The sequence below is a fragment of the Podarcis cretensis genome, assembly GCF_951804945.1.
Source record: "Podarcis cretensis genome assembly, chromosome: 15".
In the NCBI taxonomy this organism is placed as follows: Eukaryota; Metazoa; Chordata; class Lepidosauria; order Squamata; family Lacertidae; genus Podarcis; species Podarcis cretensis.
In genome coordinates, this window is record NC_137185.1 from 2,777,646 (window position 1) to 2,795,041 (window position 17,396).

Here is a 17,396-nt window from a genome sequence, read left to right on the forward strand (position 1 = left end):
TTTATTTAAATTTAGCTTTTTATTGCAGAGAGAAGTATTCCTGTACAGCTATTTCGTGGAATATCAGGGTGAGGTAAAGTGCTAAAAACACAAAATGCCATTTGAAAGATAAACGGATAACCATTAAGCTGAGTGCCTCATCAGAGTAAAAAAGGAAGAGCTGCAAAATGGCCGGTCGACGCAAAAAGATATTCAAGAGCTGCCCAAGAGTCAGAAAGCGAGGGTGCCTGCCGTATCTCTGCTGGAAGCATGTTCTGTGGTTTGGGACAGGCGACACTTGACACCTGGCTTCTAAATGGCACCCTGCCTTTTCCCTGCAAGGAAACCCAGGAGGCACCCACTGTTGTCCTCTGAATTTTGTCCTCACAGCAACCCTGGGAGATCGGTTAGACATTTTGTCTGAGTGCCTGGCCCAAGATCACTTGGTGAGTTTCAGGGCTGAGTGCTGGTATTGGGACAGAACGTGCGGCTTCTCTCTCCTAGGCAAATACTCAGAGCTCCACAGTCTGATTTAAGGTGAGGTAGGAGCTGGGCGAGAGAAGAGGGATGGATGGGGTGAAAGGGTTGCACTGGTAAGAGGGGAAAGGCTTTCTGCAAGTGATGAGTTTAGATCAGAGTGATCTGCCTCTCCCATGGGCAGCCTTCTGGGAAAGGAAAGAAGAGAGGGAAAGAGAGAAAGAAAGGCGGAAGAGAGAGAGCGAGAGAAGGGGTGGCAAAGAGAAGAGGGAAAATAGGTGGCCTAGCTCACCTCTGGCATGCAGCCCCTGCCTGGAAAAACAACCACCTGTATCGGCTCGCTCTCTATATACATCACAGCAGCATTCTCTTCCTGGTAATAAGGACTGGTAACTTGAAACAAAGCTGATTGGTTCAAGGAGCTGAGCGCAGGGTGGAGTTCTACAGTCAAATGTGCCCCCAAAGAAGCTCAGCAGACGCATTCAGCTTGGGAACACAGAACCGGACTTACGTTTGGGAGCCCTGGGAGGATTTAAACCCTCCACACCCCACCAACACACATAAAAGCTTTCATTTTCCTGCATGCCCATATACAAAAATTGTAATGTGACCCTAAGTCTCTGCATGGAGCAATTAGAGGTCCAGTTTGGTCCCAGTTTGGGTTAAGGCCCTCACCCCTTTCTTGAGACCCCATGGCCCTTTGGACAATGTCAAATTCAAACCCCCAACATCACTGGCCATTGCTGGCAGCAAGGGCTGATGGGAGTTGGAGTCTAAGGACTTGCGGATTCCCTTCTCTCCAGAGGGAAGGCCTCTTCCAAACAGAGGCATCACTCCTGTGGAGCATTCACTGCTGCTTCTTAGAGCAGGTCTGCTTGGACCACAACTCCCAGCATCCCTCACCACCAGCCACTGCTAACTGCAAGGGCTGATGGGAGTTGGAGTCCAGCAGTGTCCAGACAGCCCCACATGTTCTCTGTTCCCTTACTGAATCTCGGAGGATGTTCGTGGAGGAGCAGGAGAGGATTCTCTCTCGAAACCCAGGCTGAGGTCTTCATCTTTCTTCCTCCTCCTCCTCTTGCAACAAGAGTCTGGTCAGCTGCTTGTCTGGGACAGTCAGCTCCTGGCAGGACCCGAGCGCCTGGCTGAGGTAGACGGCGAGAAGGTGCTTACACTGCAAGGGAGGAACAAGAATGGTTAGCAGGGCAGCCAAGTGCCCAGAGCAGAGGCAGGATGCTTTCTAACGCAGGCTGAAAAACAAGCCTCCGTTTGCCGCTGGGAGTCTCAGGCTGGGGTGGGGGGCATATCTGAAGAGACCCTGGCTGTTGGACCAGTCCCCCCCCCACCACAAGCCCATCTTGTCCAGCATCCTGTCCTCACAGGAGAGGAGCACAACAGCTCTCTTCCATGCATGGTTCCCAGCGTACTGTTTCCGGCAGTGCACAGCCAGCATGGCTTGCAGCCCCTGATTTAGCAGTATTCCCTATGAGCTTGTCTAATCGTCTCTTAAGGTAAAGGTAAAGGGACCCCTGACAGTTAGGTCCAGTCGTGGCCGACTCTGGGGCTGCGGCGCTCATCTCGCTTTATTGGCCAAGGGAGCCGGTGTACAGCTTCTGGGTCATGTGGCCAGCATGACTAAGCTGCTTCTGGCAAACCAGAGCAGCGCACGGAAACGCCGTTTACCTTCCCACCGGAGCAGTACCTATTTATCTACTTGCACTTTGACATGCTTTCAAACTGCTAGGTGGGCAGGAGCAGGGACCGAGCAACGGGAGCTCACCCTGTCGCGGGGATTTGAACTGCTGACCTTCTGATTGGCAAGTCCTAGGCTCTGTGGTTTAACCCACAGCGCCACCCGTGTCCCTCTCTTAAATCGCCTCTTAAAGCCATCCAAATTGGTGGCTACTTGTGGCCACAAAGCCACACTTTAACCCTGTGTTGTGTGAAGAAACTCTCTTGTCCCGAGTCTTCCAACATTCAGCTTCTCTGTATGAGGAACAGAGAAAAACGACACACTATCCCCTTTCTTGATGCCAGGCACAATTCTATCGACCTCTATCGTATCTCCCTACTTCCTTGCCTTTATTCCCCTAAAGGAAAAAGGCCCAAACGTTATAGCCTTTCCTCCACAGGAGAGTTGTTCCAATCCCTTGATCATCTCTGCTGCCCCTTCCTAGCGCTGCAATTTCCCTTTTTGAGGTGAGGTCTTTCCTATGCCCCCTGCAACGCTGCCAGGAGATTGAACTTGGCAGGCTTTGCATAGGAAAACACGGACGCTGCCCACTGAGCCGTGTTCCCTCACTGCTAGTCTTTTGAGCTCAGTAATTCCTCCTTTGCAGAAGTTGAGCAGAACAATGAGAAAAAGGAAGCGACTCTCACTATGCTGTTGGGCGACAACTCCCTTCATCCAAGTGGCTGTACGATCCGGGGGCTGGTGATAGTTTTGGACTACAATTCCCATCATCCACAAAGCTGTGGCTGATGGGCGTTGTAGTCCAAAACAACCCAGAGAGCTCCAGGTTGGGGCGGGCTGCATGAGAGCTGCCTCACTGCTAGGATTCACAATCCCGCTCTACCCGTCTTGCCATCGCAGAGCCTCTTGCCCTGACATTCCTCCCTGCTGGTCAGACTCACCACAAGACTGTCGCCCTTCCGGAGGACAGAAAACATGAAGGCCGGGCAAGTGCAGAAGTGGCAGGAGGCATAACAAGTGTAGTGTTTGCCTGAGCTTCCAACCACCTGTGGGCAGAGTGAGGGAAAACATATGATTTGCAACACACACAAATGGAGAGCCATATCTAACATGGGTTATATGAAAGCCTGAAGGATTGAGGCAGGCTGGGGAGTTAGAAATAGGAGTCTGTGTCAGACCCAGGCTCAGATCCGCCACCCTTGACCCGTGAAGAAGAAGAGTTTGGATTTGATATCCCGCCTTTCACTCCCTTTAAGGAGTCTCAAAGCGGCTAACATTCTCCTTTCCCTTCCTCCCTCACAACAAACACTCTGTGAGGTGAGTGAGGCTGAGAGACTTCAGAGAAGTGTGACTTGCCCAAGGTCACCCAGCAGCTGCATGTGGAGGAGCGGAGACTCGAACCCGGTTCCCCAGATTACGAGTCCATCGCTCTTAACCACTACACCACAGTGAAGACTTTGGGCCGGTCGCTTGCTCCCAGCCCAGCCTGCCTCACAAGGTCGTTGTGAAAACGGTCTCATTCGAGCGTACCCTCAACTCCTGGAACATAACATCATCATCGACAACAAGTTTATTTATTTATACCCCAGTTTTACCCCTGACAGGGACTCAAGGCAGCTTACAGATAAAGATAAAAAACAGCTAAAAACAAAAAAGAAGAGCTAAAAATATGGGAAACCAGCAAGCAGGACCTGAGCACAAGAGTAGCTCTCCCCTCCTGCAGTTTCCAAGTTGATGGCCATCGCTGCCTCCAGTGGGAGCGAGTTCCGTAGTTTAACTGTGGGCTGCATGAAGAAGCGCTTTCTTTTATCTGTCCTGAGCCTTCCAAAATTCAGCTTCCCTGGATGTCCACACGTTCAACCCTCTGGGTTGTTTTGGACTACAACACCCATCGGCCACAGCTTTGTGGATGATGGGAATTGTAGTCCAAAAGTTTGCTCTGTCCACTCTCCCTATGGAAGGAAGGGTGAGATATTGAATGCCATAATGAAAACAAGAGAACCCCCGGGCAAGCATGCTTCCCACAGCACCTAGTAATATCCTTCCTCGGACGCCAACAGTACGAGTGAATTTTTAGAAAATCATTATTTTCAAAAGAAGTCTCCGGTACCGGAAACAAAAAAGAACGGACGTTTCGTGAAGCGGTTCTAACTGTTTGGAATTTGAAAGATCAAGTCTCTGGGGCCCAGGCCTCTCGGCTTGGTTTTTGTACGGAAAACGCTTCCAGGGTTTTTTGGGGGGGTGGAAAAAGGAAGATGCTAATATTTTCTTTTCTCCTCGTGTTCCTTTGAGGGGGTGGGAGGGTCTGCCAGTCTTCCCTGAGGCAGTCAGAGCATCCCATGGGGAGGCCTGTGTTAAGATGGCCTGGTTCCGCAGTGTCGGGCCGTCAGGTCTTGGCCTGAGGCGCCAATGTCCTGAGGTACCAAAGCGAGCCAAAGGAACATGCTTCCGAGCCGAGCTGTCCTGAATTGACTCCAGATTGGCCACAATGAGAGGCTTCTCTCTCTCTCTCTCTCTCTCTTTTTGGGGGGGAGGGATTGCTATTCAGCCCCACCAAAGTGCCTGAGGAAAAGCCTGGCGTGTGACCAACAGACGCATCCGCTCCAGTTCTGCTGCGGGTCCACCTCGCACGTAGGGTTAGGAGCCGCTGCGGCAGAGGAAGAGAGCGCTGAGCCACCTACTCATTCAAGGGATGCAAAGCTGGCGTGTGACCAACAGACACAACCGCTCTAGCTCTGGGTGTCATCCGTCACGCAGCTAATCTGGCTCCTGTTTTGGTCCAAGGGCTCGGGAGGAGCCCCAGACGATATTTCAGCCTGGCAGGACTAATCCACTTATTTACTGCTCTGGGGGCAGGCTGCCACAGAAATAATAGGTAATTGAGATGAAAGTCATCTTTTCCTTTAATTTTTTTTTTTAAAAAAGGACATAAATTAGCAGGAGCAAACAAACAGATCAGAGAAGCTGGGGGAGGGGGGGGCGGCACTGGAAGATGAAGCAACTTCTCTCCAGCAAAGAAACACACAAACACCCAGTTATCTCACACTGCAACCCCTCCGCAGCTTTGGTTGCCCATTAACAGAGAGGGCATAGAAGAGCCCAACTGTCTTGTAAGACCAGAACTCCATGGACCACCCAAGGAAGCTGAATGGTGGAAGATCCAGGAGAGAGAAAAGAAAGGACTTCAGCAGGACACAGCGCAGAGCGGCCAACTGCAGAACTCTCTCCCGCAGGAGGCAATGACGGCCGTCAACATGTAGTAGTAGTAGTAGTAGTAATAATAATAATAATAATAATAATAAATTTTATTTATACCCCGCCCTCCCCAGCCAGAGCTGGGCTCAGGGCGGCTAACACCAATAAAATCACAGTAAAAACATAATGGGGAGGAGGAACCAATTTAAAATGCAATTTAAAATGCAGCCTCATTTTAAAAGTAGCCGATAGATCAAGAGCATAAGGGGAGGGAAAGTCCAAAGGCCAGGCGGAACAGCTCTGTTTTGCAAGCCCTGCAAAAAGATGCCAAGTCCCACAGGGGTGTGACAGAGGCGTTCCACCAAGTCGGGGCCAGTGCTGAAAAGGCTCTGGCCCTAGTTGAGACCAATCTAACCACCCTGCGGCCTGGGACCTCCAAAATGTTGTCATTTGTGGACCTTAAGGTCCTCCGCAGGGCATATGTATGGCTTTTTATGAGAGGATTAGACAAATTCATGAGGGGAAGGTGATCAATGGCTGTGTGAATTATGGTGGCGATCTGGGGAATTAGGACCTAGCAGAGGGCCTTGTCTGCAGCAGCCCCAGATTCTTCAAACTCCCTCCCCAGAGAGCTGCGTCTGGCATCTTTAACACACAGCTTCTGCCATGGGGCTACTTGGCCTTTGAGAGCTAAGAAACCTTCCACGATTTCCCATTCATTTATGTCACGGCCAGTATGACGCGAAGTATGACAGTTTTTCATCACTGTACTGAGTGCTCACCCAAATACCTTATTTTTTAGTGGGGTATTTTGTTGACCTTTCTTTGTATTTATTTATTATTTTACTATGCTTTGTTTTAGTTCCTGCATGTTAAACCCCACCCACCTCCTTTTTAAGAGCTAAGATACTTTGTTTTGTGGGGCCCATCTCTTCAGCTGAATTTATACTGTTTGGTTCCATTTGGGGTGTGTCTTATGTATTTAAAAAGGTAAAGGTACCCCTGCCCGTACGGGCCAGTCTTGACAGACTCTGGGGTTGTGCGCCCATCTCACTCAAGAGGCCAGGGGCCAGCGCTGTCCGGAGACACTTCCGGGTCACGTGGCCAGCGTGACATCGCTGCTCTGGCCAGAGCCAGAGCCGCACACGGAAACGCCGTTTACCTTCCCGCTGGTAAGCGGTCCCTATTTATCTACTTGCACCCGGAGGTGCTTTCGAACTGCTAGGTTGGCAGGCGCTGGGACCGAGCAGCGGGAGCGCACCCCGCCGCAGGGATTCGAACCGCCGACCTATCGATTGGCAAGCCCTAGGCGCTGAGGCTTTAACCCACAGCGCCACCTGCGTCCCCTGTCTTATGTATTTAAACAATCACAATTATTTAATCTGCTTTTTCACAACTACATTTCCTGGGACATCATGCATAAGAAATCTTTTAAGCCAGGGGTCAGCAAACTTTTTCAGTCCACTGTCCCTCAGACCTTGTGGGGGGGCCGGACTATATTTTTTGGGGGGGAGGGGGAGAATGAATTCCTATGCCCCACAAATAACCCAGAGATGCATTTTAAATAAAAGGACACATTCTACTCATGTAAAAACACGCTGATTCCAGGACCATCTGCGGGCTGGATTGAGAAGGCGAATGGGCCGGATCCGGTCCCTGGGCCTTCGTTTGCCTCCCCATGTTTTAAGTGAACAGGGAGCGAAGGAGCTGTCTGGCCGTGGTTCTTCAGAGGCCTGAGGCTGCTTTCTAGAAGGAAGTAGCAGCAGACAGCTCATCTTGGCTTACTTGACCGGGAGGGACCCTGTCTGCCAGTTTAAGAAGTGAGTTTTTCAATTATTATTTCTTCCCTAAGACACCAGAGACAGCGGCTGTCTTTGAACGCAGACTGTTCGCTGGGCAGACTCCGGGTGTATTAACTGCGAGATCTCTCCCACCCCGACGGTCGCTCCTTCCTGGTTCCTCATCGTCCTTCTCACAACATTGCCCCGGGATCCTGTTATCAACGGATGCAAACGTTTTAATCCAGCCAGGGCTGACGGGAGCTGTGATCCAGAACATCTGGAGGGTACCAGGTTGGCAAAGGAACCCCTGGCTCTTATCAGAAGGAGCAAAGGAAGCTGCCTTAAGCAGAGCCCACCAGGCACAGTATTGTCAGACATACCCAGAGGTGCTGGGGACTGAAGCTGGGAGACCTTCTGCTTGCAAAGCAATGCTTCTGTCCCTGGGTCCTTCTAATGCTTGCTAAGGGGGATACTTCAGTGCGACCAGGGTTTCATGGAAGCCAATGCCCATGCCAGCCTCAGCCCACATTGCACACCAGCTGCCTGCAAGACAAGGCCTTTGGGGGTCGTACCTGGTAGACCTGCCTTCCACTGGGAGATGTGATCCGTGTGACTGACTGGCGGTCCACCAAGTCCAGAGCAGGGACGGCAGAAGCCCCAAAGATGAACTTCAGCCTGGGAAGATGGAAAAGGTGCCGGGTTAAGCTTCTAACCCAAGAGTTCTGCCCCTGCTGCCCAAATGCTCTGGGACGGTCTCAGATCTACACTATAAAGCTAAACGGGTTTGAAACCGAGAGGTCCTGTTTGAGGTTTAATCCTCTTGGATATTTAAATCAGAGACTCTGATTTAAATCTAGGACTCTGGAGTTGGAAGGGACCCTGAGGGTCATCTAGTCCAACCCCCACAGTGCAGGAATATTTTGTCCAATGTGGGGCTCGAACCCAGGACCCTTAGATTAAGAGGATTGTGCTCTTATCAACTGAGCTATCCTGGGTTTTTTTGCATTTCACCCTTCCCCACAATAGGCGGCTGAGAGAAAGGAAGTGGCCCAAAGTCACCCAGCAGGGATTCGAACCCAGCTCCCTTTAGTCCCGATCAGATACTTCTAGCCCAGGCCTGGGGCACCTGCAGGCTGCCAGATGTTGCTGGACTGCAACTGCCATCACCCCTAAGAGGAGCTGGGAGTCCGGCTAAAGCGTCATGAAGCCACCAGTTCCTCAGCCTGGCTCCAACCACTGCACCACACTGCCCAGCCAAACTGGCATGCAGTTTTAAACACCTGTTGGATTTCAAGACACCTTATTACTGATGTTTAAGGTTTTGGCCAGATTAGTGCTAAGTAATTCATCCCATCTGCGTCAGGACTAATGCTCCCCTTCACTCCATGCCCTAAATCTGTTCCAGGGGTTCCCCCAACCCTCCAGAGCAGATATTGGGGGGGGGACACAGGGCATGCATGGGGGGAGGGGGAAATTCCACTGTGCAAGTGTAAATCCTTGTACCAATGGAACAGGTTGGTTGGATAGCATCCCCGAGCCGCAATCCTAAACCTACTTGAGCCCTGCTGAATTTGGATGTTCTCCTGTCTGATTTTTGTGAGTAGGTTTTGTGCTGTTAATACATTATTGAGAAGAACCCCAATAGCAATCTATTAACAAAGCCAAATTTCCTGGTTGCCTGTGGCGAGCGATGACCGGGAAGGGAAGCTTGCAAAAAAAGGGTGATGTGGTTTTCCTCCGAACCGACAAATCCTTTTACACAGTGCGGCTGTCAAATGAAGTTTGCGGGTTTGGGGACTCTGGCAGAAATCATTTCGCGGGCCTGAGGAAACACCTGCCAAACCGAGGAACAACATCCCTGCAAATCCCGAGAGCGCGATGTGATGATTTAATGCCCTCCACAAGAAGCCTTAATCCAGTGATGACACAGTTACCACACATGACCAACGTCAGGAGAGGCTGTGTGATTAGTAGGAGGACGTAACCCACTGTCTGACAGACTAGGGAGATTTTAGCTGTTATTTTAGGCTAGGACATCCTCCTGGCTTGGGTTCTGGGGGCCTGAGGATGTGATGTACCAAAGGTGGCTTGGTGTACAACGTGGAGTTTTGTCTTGATGCCGTACCGACTGCAGCTGCAAACTTTTAAAACGAAAGGAGGCGGCTTTCGGCCGAAGGGCCCAGTTTGAAAACAGTATCAGAAAGACGGGCTTTCTATTCTGGGAAGAGCAGATCTAATTCCGCCTGAGATCCCGGGACAGAACTCAAGGGATTTTAAAGGCTGCACAGCACTGTTGACCCTAATCTCTACGTCACAGAATGGCTGGCAGATGGACTTGCACTTAATGCCATGAATCGGAGAGTCAGAAATGCAAGCACATATGAAAGAGCACAGCCGGGTGCAGGATCAGGACTTGGGAAGAGAGGGTGGTCAAGGATCTTTGGAGGCCCACAAGGATGTCTGTTTCCAAACTCAGAATCCAAGCCCCTTTTATAAATGCCATTCCTTTAAAAAAAGAAAAAAGTTGTTCTGTCTTTGCACGAGCAGGAAGCGGGTGACAACTCACTCAAGAATGGAACAGCTGGCGGAAGAAAATCCAGAGGAAAGAATGGGGAAGAGAGAGCAGAAACAACCCAAATAAGTGATGGAGGTTCTCCTTTTTATGGAACATCGCTCTCCTCTCTCAAAATTATTACTGAGCTGATTTCTCCCATTCCCTTAACTTTCCCCCTTCCAGACTAAGTCCTTGTTTTGAAGCCTTAAAGGAGAAAACAGCTCACATATTTTCAGCGGGTGTTTCCCTAATGAGGGCTAGAAACTTATTTGTCACTGTTGTTTCAGAAATGGCCAGCAACCCATGTGGACGAGGCAAAAAACTGTGGGGTATTGAAAGCCAGTGTGGTATAGCGGTTAAAAGTGGACCTAGAAAACTGAGGTTGAAATCTCAGATTGGCTGTGAAGCTCTCACTGGGCGAACATGGGCCAGTCACAGCCTCTCTGCCTAGCCTACCTCAAAAGGCTGTTGTGAGGATAAAACAGTAGGTAGGAGAAACACAGAACACCAGCTCGCTCTCCTTGGAGGGACATAAATGGGATTAGGTAAACAAACCAAGACAATAAGATGCACTCAAGTGCAAAAACTCGTATAGCAAAATGTGGTGTCAGAGATCCCTAGCATAACCCACCAGCTTTGCCCAAAACCCTGCTCCACCTCCTACCCCTGAACTTTGCCAGCTGGTAAGAACAACTGCTTAATATCTGGTGCCCGAGTTTGATTTATTCCACTTCCCTCGTGTGCCGTGTTCTTTCATATTGTAAACCTACAGGCAGGGACTGTTTGAATTGATTGCTTGTAAGTCACCAGGATCCTTTTTTGGCTGACGTACAGGGTACAAATGCTATAAATGAATACATAAAGTGGTGAGCAGAACCTCCTAGGGAAATAACATTGTTCAACATTAGTTGCAAGGAGCACACAGAACTAGGGATAGGTCAATTTCAATTTTTCTCAGTTTCTCTCCCCACCCCCCGACTCAGTTCAGTTCTACCCATTTCTGCAAGAGACTGAAATTGTTTTTTTTTCTTTTTAAAGAAAATTCAACAGCATATTGATGTGAGTTTACCCTGATACAAACATTTTCGCGAACAATGTCCCCTACTGCAATGCATTTATAAATTTTATTTTAAAATTCTTATTTGCAATGTTTTGTTTACCCTTGTAAACAAAACCTACCATTGCAACATCCCAGATCTTGCATTTTGTATATGATTTTCATGGATGCATGTCATTTTATGGAAGCTCCCTCCTGTATACATTATTTTGCTGTGTGAACGTTAAGTATTTTTAACTGTTTACGTTATGTTAGGGCCACAAACGAAAGCCCCTTAGCAACTACTCACGCCAGGAGGAGGTCATCGGGAACTGGAAAAAGGAAGGAGAAAAAGCAACGTTAATTTTGGCCCACAGCAAGGTACTGGGAAGGGCGCATAATGTCAATTAGGAACTCTTATAAAATCTCTGTGCAAATCTGCAAAAGCAATGAAGTTTTACACACCTTCCTAAATCAAGGCTGCTAAAATGAAGAATGGAGAAGGCTGGGGTAGCTGGAGGGGAACCAGGAGTGGATTTTGGTGCAAAAAACAAAACAAAACAGGCAAGCTCAGTTTCCATTACTGAAAACTACGTCAGGAACCCTGATGAGATATTTAATTTATAACTGGTTTTTGTACTTGTCCATACAGGTCCTCCCAATGCTTGCGCTTGCTTTCCCCTCATCCCTCCGGTTCCTTTTTCCTCTTGTGCCACACATTTTTAGATCGGGGTGTAGAACCTCCGGCCCACGGGAAGGAGCCCGAAGGAAGAGTCCCAATTAGGCTCACAAGGCCGTTCCCAATAAACCGCGCCCGTCTGCCCCGTTCGTTGCTTTCCTGGCACACGCCTTGCTCCAGGAGGCACAAAGCTGTTTGCACTCTACTCCACTTCAGCAGAGGTTTCCGTGCAAGCCACATTGCGCTCCCGGAGCAAGGCAAACCATTGGGGGTGGCAGGCACCACTAGTCCTAGCAGGAATGGGGTTTGGGTTTCAGCCCAAGCCCAAATATAAACGTCATTCAACAGGCTCTCTGGCTCGGCAGGCACCACCGAGGATTAAGAGAAACTCTAGATATTGGGGGTGGGGGGGGAATCGTTCTGTGTGGGTTATCGAAATAGCTCCCTAATCTGCCATGCGGAGGACAATAATACTTCCACGCCTGTCTCGACAACCAGCCAAGGCTGCGGGGGGAGCGGGGAGGATTCTGGCTCAAGCCTGATCTGCGCGCTGCTTAGAATATCCGCATGGCTGGCAGGCCTGTGGCACTCTCTGCTGGTGAGGAGGGGTGGGAGAGGCGATGGCAGCCCACAAACGGAAACTCCATCCAGATAAGACAGAGGCACTGTTAGAACAGAGGGATGGGAGTTTGCCTGGGGTTACACCAGGGGAAGGCAACCTAAGGCCCACAAAGGTGGTTTAACCGGCCCATGAGCCACCCCCGAATCGAGCCACCTGCTCGGCGAGTCACCACGCGCTGTGCTAAACTGGCACAGCGCAGAGGCTCTCTTCCGCAGCTCTGGAAATTGCTTCTGCGTATGCCCAGACGCCCAAAATTGCTTCTGCGCAGGTGCGATTTGCGGTGTCTGGGCATGTGCAGACGGGATTTCCGCCGTCGCACTGCGCCGGCCCGGCCCACGGAAGATCTCCGCGGGAGTGATCTGGCCCGGTAAGCCTTGCCGAACCCTGGGCTACACTCTGAAGGAGTGGGTACGTTGCTTGGGGATACTTCTGGGTCCTTTGCTGTTGCCTGAGGCTCCGTGGCGTGGAGTGTCTCCCAGCAGCTTCAGCTGGTGGCTCAGTGGCACCCCTATTTGGACAGGGACAGCCTAACCTCTGTTGCCTATGCTCTGGTAACCTTTAGGCTAGATGACTGCAATGCATTATGCGTACGGCTGCCTCTTAAGACGGTTTAGAAACTTCAGCTGGTGCAGAATCCAGCAATGGGGCAAGACGGTTTGAGCATATTACACTGCTACTGGCCTGACTGCAGTGGCTGCCATTTGATTTCTGGACCCAATTCAAAGTGCTGGTTTTGACCTATAAAGCTTTAAATGGCTCAGGACTGCAATGCCTCAAGGACCGCCTCTCCCCATATGAACAGACCCGGACCATGAGATCATCTTCTGAGGCCCTTCTTCATGTGCATCCTCCTCCATGAGACGTCTGGAGGGGGGGCAACACGAGAACGTGGTGGCTCCTCATTTGTGGAATGGTCTCCCCAGGGAGGCTCACCTGGTGCCTTCATTATACACCTGTAGGTGTCAGGTGAAAACATTCTTCTTCGGCCAGGCCTTTGGCTGATTAACATCCTAAATCTTTCTAAATGTGTTTGTGGGAAGATGGGGCAATTAGTTTGTTTTGTTCTTGTTTTTATTTTGTATTTTGTGTTTTTCAGATGAAGGGTGGTTAATAATAATAATTTATTATTTGTACCCCGCCCATCTGACTGGGTCTCCCCAGCCACTCTGGGCGGCTTCCAACAAAGATAAAAATACGTTAAAAAGTCGCACATTAAAAACTTCCCTTCAGGTGTCTTCTAAATGTCAGGTAGTTGCTTATCTCTTTGACATCTGGTGGGAGGGCGTTCCACAGGGCGGGTGCCACTACCGAGAAGGCCCTCTGCCTGGTTCCCTGTAACCTCACTTCTTGCAACGAGGAAACCGCCAGAAGGCCCTCGGCGCTGGACCTCAGTGTCCAGGCAGACACAATGGGGGTGGAGACGCTCCTTCAGGTATACTGGGCCGAGGCCGTTTAGGGCTTTTAAGGTCAGCACCAACACTTTGCATTGTGCTCGGAAACGTACTGGGAGCCAATGGTATACAAATAATAATAATAATAATAATAACAACAACAACAACAATAATAATAAGTTTTGCCTGGAGGAGAGAAGACTGAGAGGTGACATGAGAGCCATCTTCAGATATCTGAAGGGCTGTCATGTGGAATATGCAGCCATCTTGTTTTCTTTCACTCCAGAGGGTAGGACCCGAACTGATGAATTCAAATGACAAGAAAATAGATTCTGAGTAAACATCAGGGTGAACTTTCTGACAGTAAGAGCCAGTTAAGAGTAGAATGGACCACTATCTGGAAAGCTGGTGAACGCTCCTTCTTTAGAGGCTTTTAAGCAGAGGTTGGATAGCCATCTGTCAGGGATTCTTTAGTTGTGATTCCAGCATTGCAGCGGGCGGACTAGATGTCCCTGGGGAGTCCCTTCGAACTCTACAATTCTATGATCCAAATACCTTCCTCCACCTACCGTGAGATGCCTCGCAAAAAGCCTTTTCTATCTCTCTCAACAGTTCTTCCGCTAAGGCTGGCAGAGTGGCACCCATCAGGAGAATGTATGAGGGGGGCAGTTTTTTCTCTGGGTGGAAAAACAAACACACACACAAGGTTGTTATTAAAGGATAACAAAGCGAGTTTCATTTCCCAGAAGAGGGGAGGGCGGGGGAGAGAGAGAGGGTCCTATTTATTTATCCTTAATAAATCTCCTGTTTCATTTATTTTTCATTAAAAGCGAAGGCCTCTCAGATATCTTCATAACGCCGGGGGAATTTGAAACCCCACAAACATTGACTAAGCGTCACCTTCTACTTCGGAGCCTCTGGGACGCGAAGGGCAAAAAATAAGCTAAAATAAATAAAATAACGTGAGGTATTCCTCCATCCCGAATGTGAGGATCCATGGATCAGCTCTGCCCGCATATTGGATCGGCTAGGATGAAAGAGGTCAAATCATAAGATGACACAACGCCAAATTACCTCTGGAGAACCACAGAACTTAAGAGTTGGAGTGGCATTCTGCCAGTTTAATCCATGGCACTACCTCTGGGACTCCCAACCATTTTGGGACTTCCAGGAGCTGGCTTGCAAGGCCTGCTTGCAAAATCTGGAGGGTCGCTCTCTCTTCCCCCACTTCCAAAGCCCCCCTCAAACAGATGCTTTTGACTGTCTGGGGGTGGAGAGGTGCCATTCAAGACAGGATGGGAAGGGAAGAGAGTGAACTGGGATATATCTGAAGGTAGCCAGGGAGAGATAACGTCAGTGTAATTTTGTCAAGCTTCTTTTAAAAGAAAAGGTGGGAGGGGGAGAGAAGAGACAATTTCCTCCTGCCCCGGAGATCGCACTTGCTTATTTAAATGCATTGCATGTTTGGCAAAGAGAGAGTTATAATTCTGGCAGAAGGGAAGGTTGGAGATCCTGGGATTCTGACCTCTAGGGATATAAATATTTGAGATGAACAGACAGAGGTCTGGCGCAAGACTCCCCCCACCCGCTCTTCCTCCCTGGTCAGCTAAAGACAGATGGAGCCCGAAGTGGAGACAGAGGTAATATCCTTGAAAGCTGCAAAACGTGCCAAAATCTGGAATGATCCCATCCTGTGTGTGTGCATGGAGCAAAGGGATGAACATTAAGAGGGTGCAGGCAAAGCAGCAGCAGCAGCAGCAGGAACCCAGCAGTTTCACCTCAGATTTCTCTGGGAAAGGTTTTGGAACAGTTGTGTTCTCTGCCTTATAGCAACATGGGTGTCACCTATGCATGTTTTGAGATATACAGCAAATGACGCCTGTTAACATATAAATTTTATCTTGAGATATTATGCACCCATTCCAAAAAATGATGAAGCAACAAAAATGATAACATTAATAAAATACTAGCAAGAGTAATAGGAATAACGACAGACTTTAAAGTTAATTACACAACTACAAAGTGTTAAATCAGAGGATATCTATTTATCATTTGCCATTATAAAAACTTGGGGTATTAACATCATGAAATATGGGTGATACTCAACTAAGTCATACTCAAAGTAGGCCCATTAATATACATGGATTTGGGCAAAAAAAAAATGAGAGGCACAAATACAAGATGGGTGACACCTGGCTTGAGAGCAGTACATGTGAAAAGGATCTGGGGAGTCTTGGTTGACCACAAACGTGACATGAGCCAACAGTGTGACGCGGCAGCTAAAAAAGCCAATGCAATTCTGGGCTGCATCAATAGGAGTATAGCATCTAGATCAAGGGAAGTAATAGTGCCACTGTATTCTGCTCTGGTCAGACCTCACCTGGAGTACTGTGTCCAGTTCTGGGCACCACAGTTCAAGAAGGACACTGACAAACTGGAACGTGTCCAGAGGAGGGCAACCCAAATGGTCAAAGGCCTGGAAACGATGCCTTATGAAGAACGGCTAAGGGAGCTGGGCATGTTTAGCCTGGAGAAGAGGAGGTTAAGGGGTGATATGATAGCCATGTTCAAATATATAAAAGGATGTCACATAGAGGAGGGAGAAAGGTTGTTTTCTGCTGCTCCAGAGAAGCGGACACGGAGCAATGGTTCCAAACTACAAGAAAAAAGATTCCACCTAAACATTAGGAAGAACTTCCTGACAGTAAGAGCTGTTTGACAGTGGAATTTGCTGCCAAGGAGTGTGGAGGAGTCTCCTTCTTCGGAGGTCTTTAAGCCGAGGCTTGACAACCATATGTCAGGAGTGCTCTGATGGTGTTTCCTGCTTGGCAGGGGGTTGGACTCGATGGCCCTTGTGGTCTCTTCCAACTCTATGATTCTATGATTCTAAGTCGGAGCGTGGCAAACATTCAATACCACCTGATATCTGCAGCTTTAAAGTAGCACTACTTACAACTTAGCAGTTGTGTTTACTATCAATTGTACAAATTGTCACATTGTGGTGGTGCAAAATTTGGTATTTTTAATTCATTCATCAGCACCTACTCAAAACTCCAGTTTTATTTCATTCTTCTGTTTGTTTGTCTCAGTTCTATAATGGAAGTCGACACTGGGACCTCTCTCTCTCTCTTTTTTCAATGAATTAAAAAAAAATTAAAGTCAAATTTCTAGGTGAACCAGAGTAGCACACGGAAACGCTGTTCACCTTCCCGCCGGAGCGGTACCTATTTATCTACATGCACTTTGACGTGCTTTCAAACTGCTAGGTTGGCAGGAGCAGCGACCGAACAACGGTAGCTCAGCCCGTTGCGGGGATTTGAACCGCCAACCTTTTGATCGGCAAGCCCTAGGCTCTGTGGTTTAGACCACAGCACCACCTGCGTCCCTTATGGCTTTAGACATAAGCTAAGAAAACAACTAGGTGGGACGCGGGTGGCGCTGTGGGTTATTGGTTTGTTTTTGCTTTTTTATGTATTTTGTGTCCTTGTTTTGCATTTTTGTGCTGTAAACCACCCTGTGATCTTCAGATGCAGGGTGGTATACAAATGTAATCAATCAATCAATCAATCACATAAATAAGGTCAAGAGAGGCTTATGCAATCCTACCCAAGTCTGCTCAGAAGTAAGTCCTATTAAAATCAATGGGGGGCTCACTCTTAGATAAGTAGGGTTGCACTTGCAAGCTCAATTGGTTTAACTTTTTTGTGAGTCACAGCGCTCCAAATCTTTGCACCCAGCACAGCTTTGTTGTTGGCATCTGTCTGTCTTGAGAGACAACAGAGTGCACCTTCGGGGTGAAGAGACCTCTCTGGGGCGCAAGCCTGGGCGGTGTGTCTGGAAATCCCAGGCTGCCCAGATGGCAAGACCCCCCTCTTGGCTTCACTGATGTGGTCCAAAGGAAAAAGAGAGCAAGATATTGGGCACCAGCTTGGCTGCCGGAGTTGCCAGAAGGAGGCATACAATCGCCTTAGGGACTTCACTCCGAATTT

The 17,396-nt window shown here is 49.0% G+C and overlaps 1 protein-coding gene across 3 annotated transcripts in view; it reads right to left on the reverse strand.

The window, feature by feature from the left end:
* The window catches only part of ZSWIM7 (zinc finger SWIM-type containing 7), a 19,215-nt gene continuing 1,819 nt past the window's right edge, over positions 1 to 17,396 (reverse strand). For 2 of the 3 annotated variants that reach the window (XM_079955931.1, XM_079955930.1), the window contains exons 2-6: positions 13,977 to 14,084; positions 11,026 to 11,047; positions 7,698 to 7,800; positions 3,091 to 3,195; positions 1 to 1,630 (exon numbers count right to left, since the gene is read on the reverse strand). In XM_079955931.1, coding sequence (XP_079812057.1) covers positions 1,511 to 1,630; positions 3,091 to 3,195; positions 7,698 to 7,800; positions 11,026 to 11,047; positions 13,977 to 14,052 — 426 coding nt within the window. In that variant the 5' untranslated portion in view covers positions 14,053 to 14,084 and the 3' untranslated portion in view covers positions 1 to 1,510. The other variant, XM_079955932.1, reaches the window with a different exon arrangement.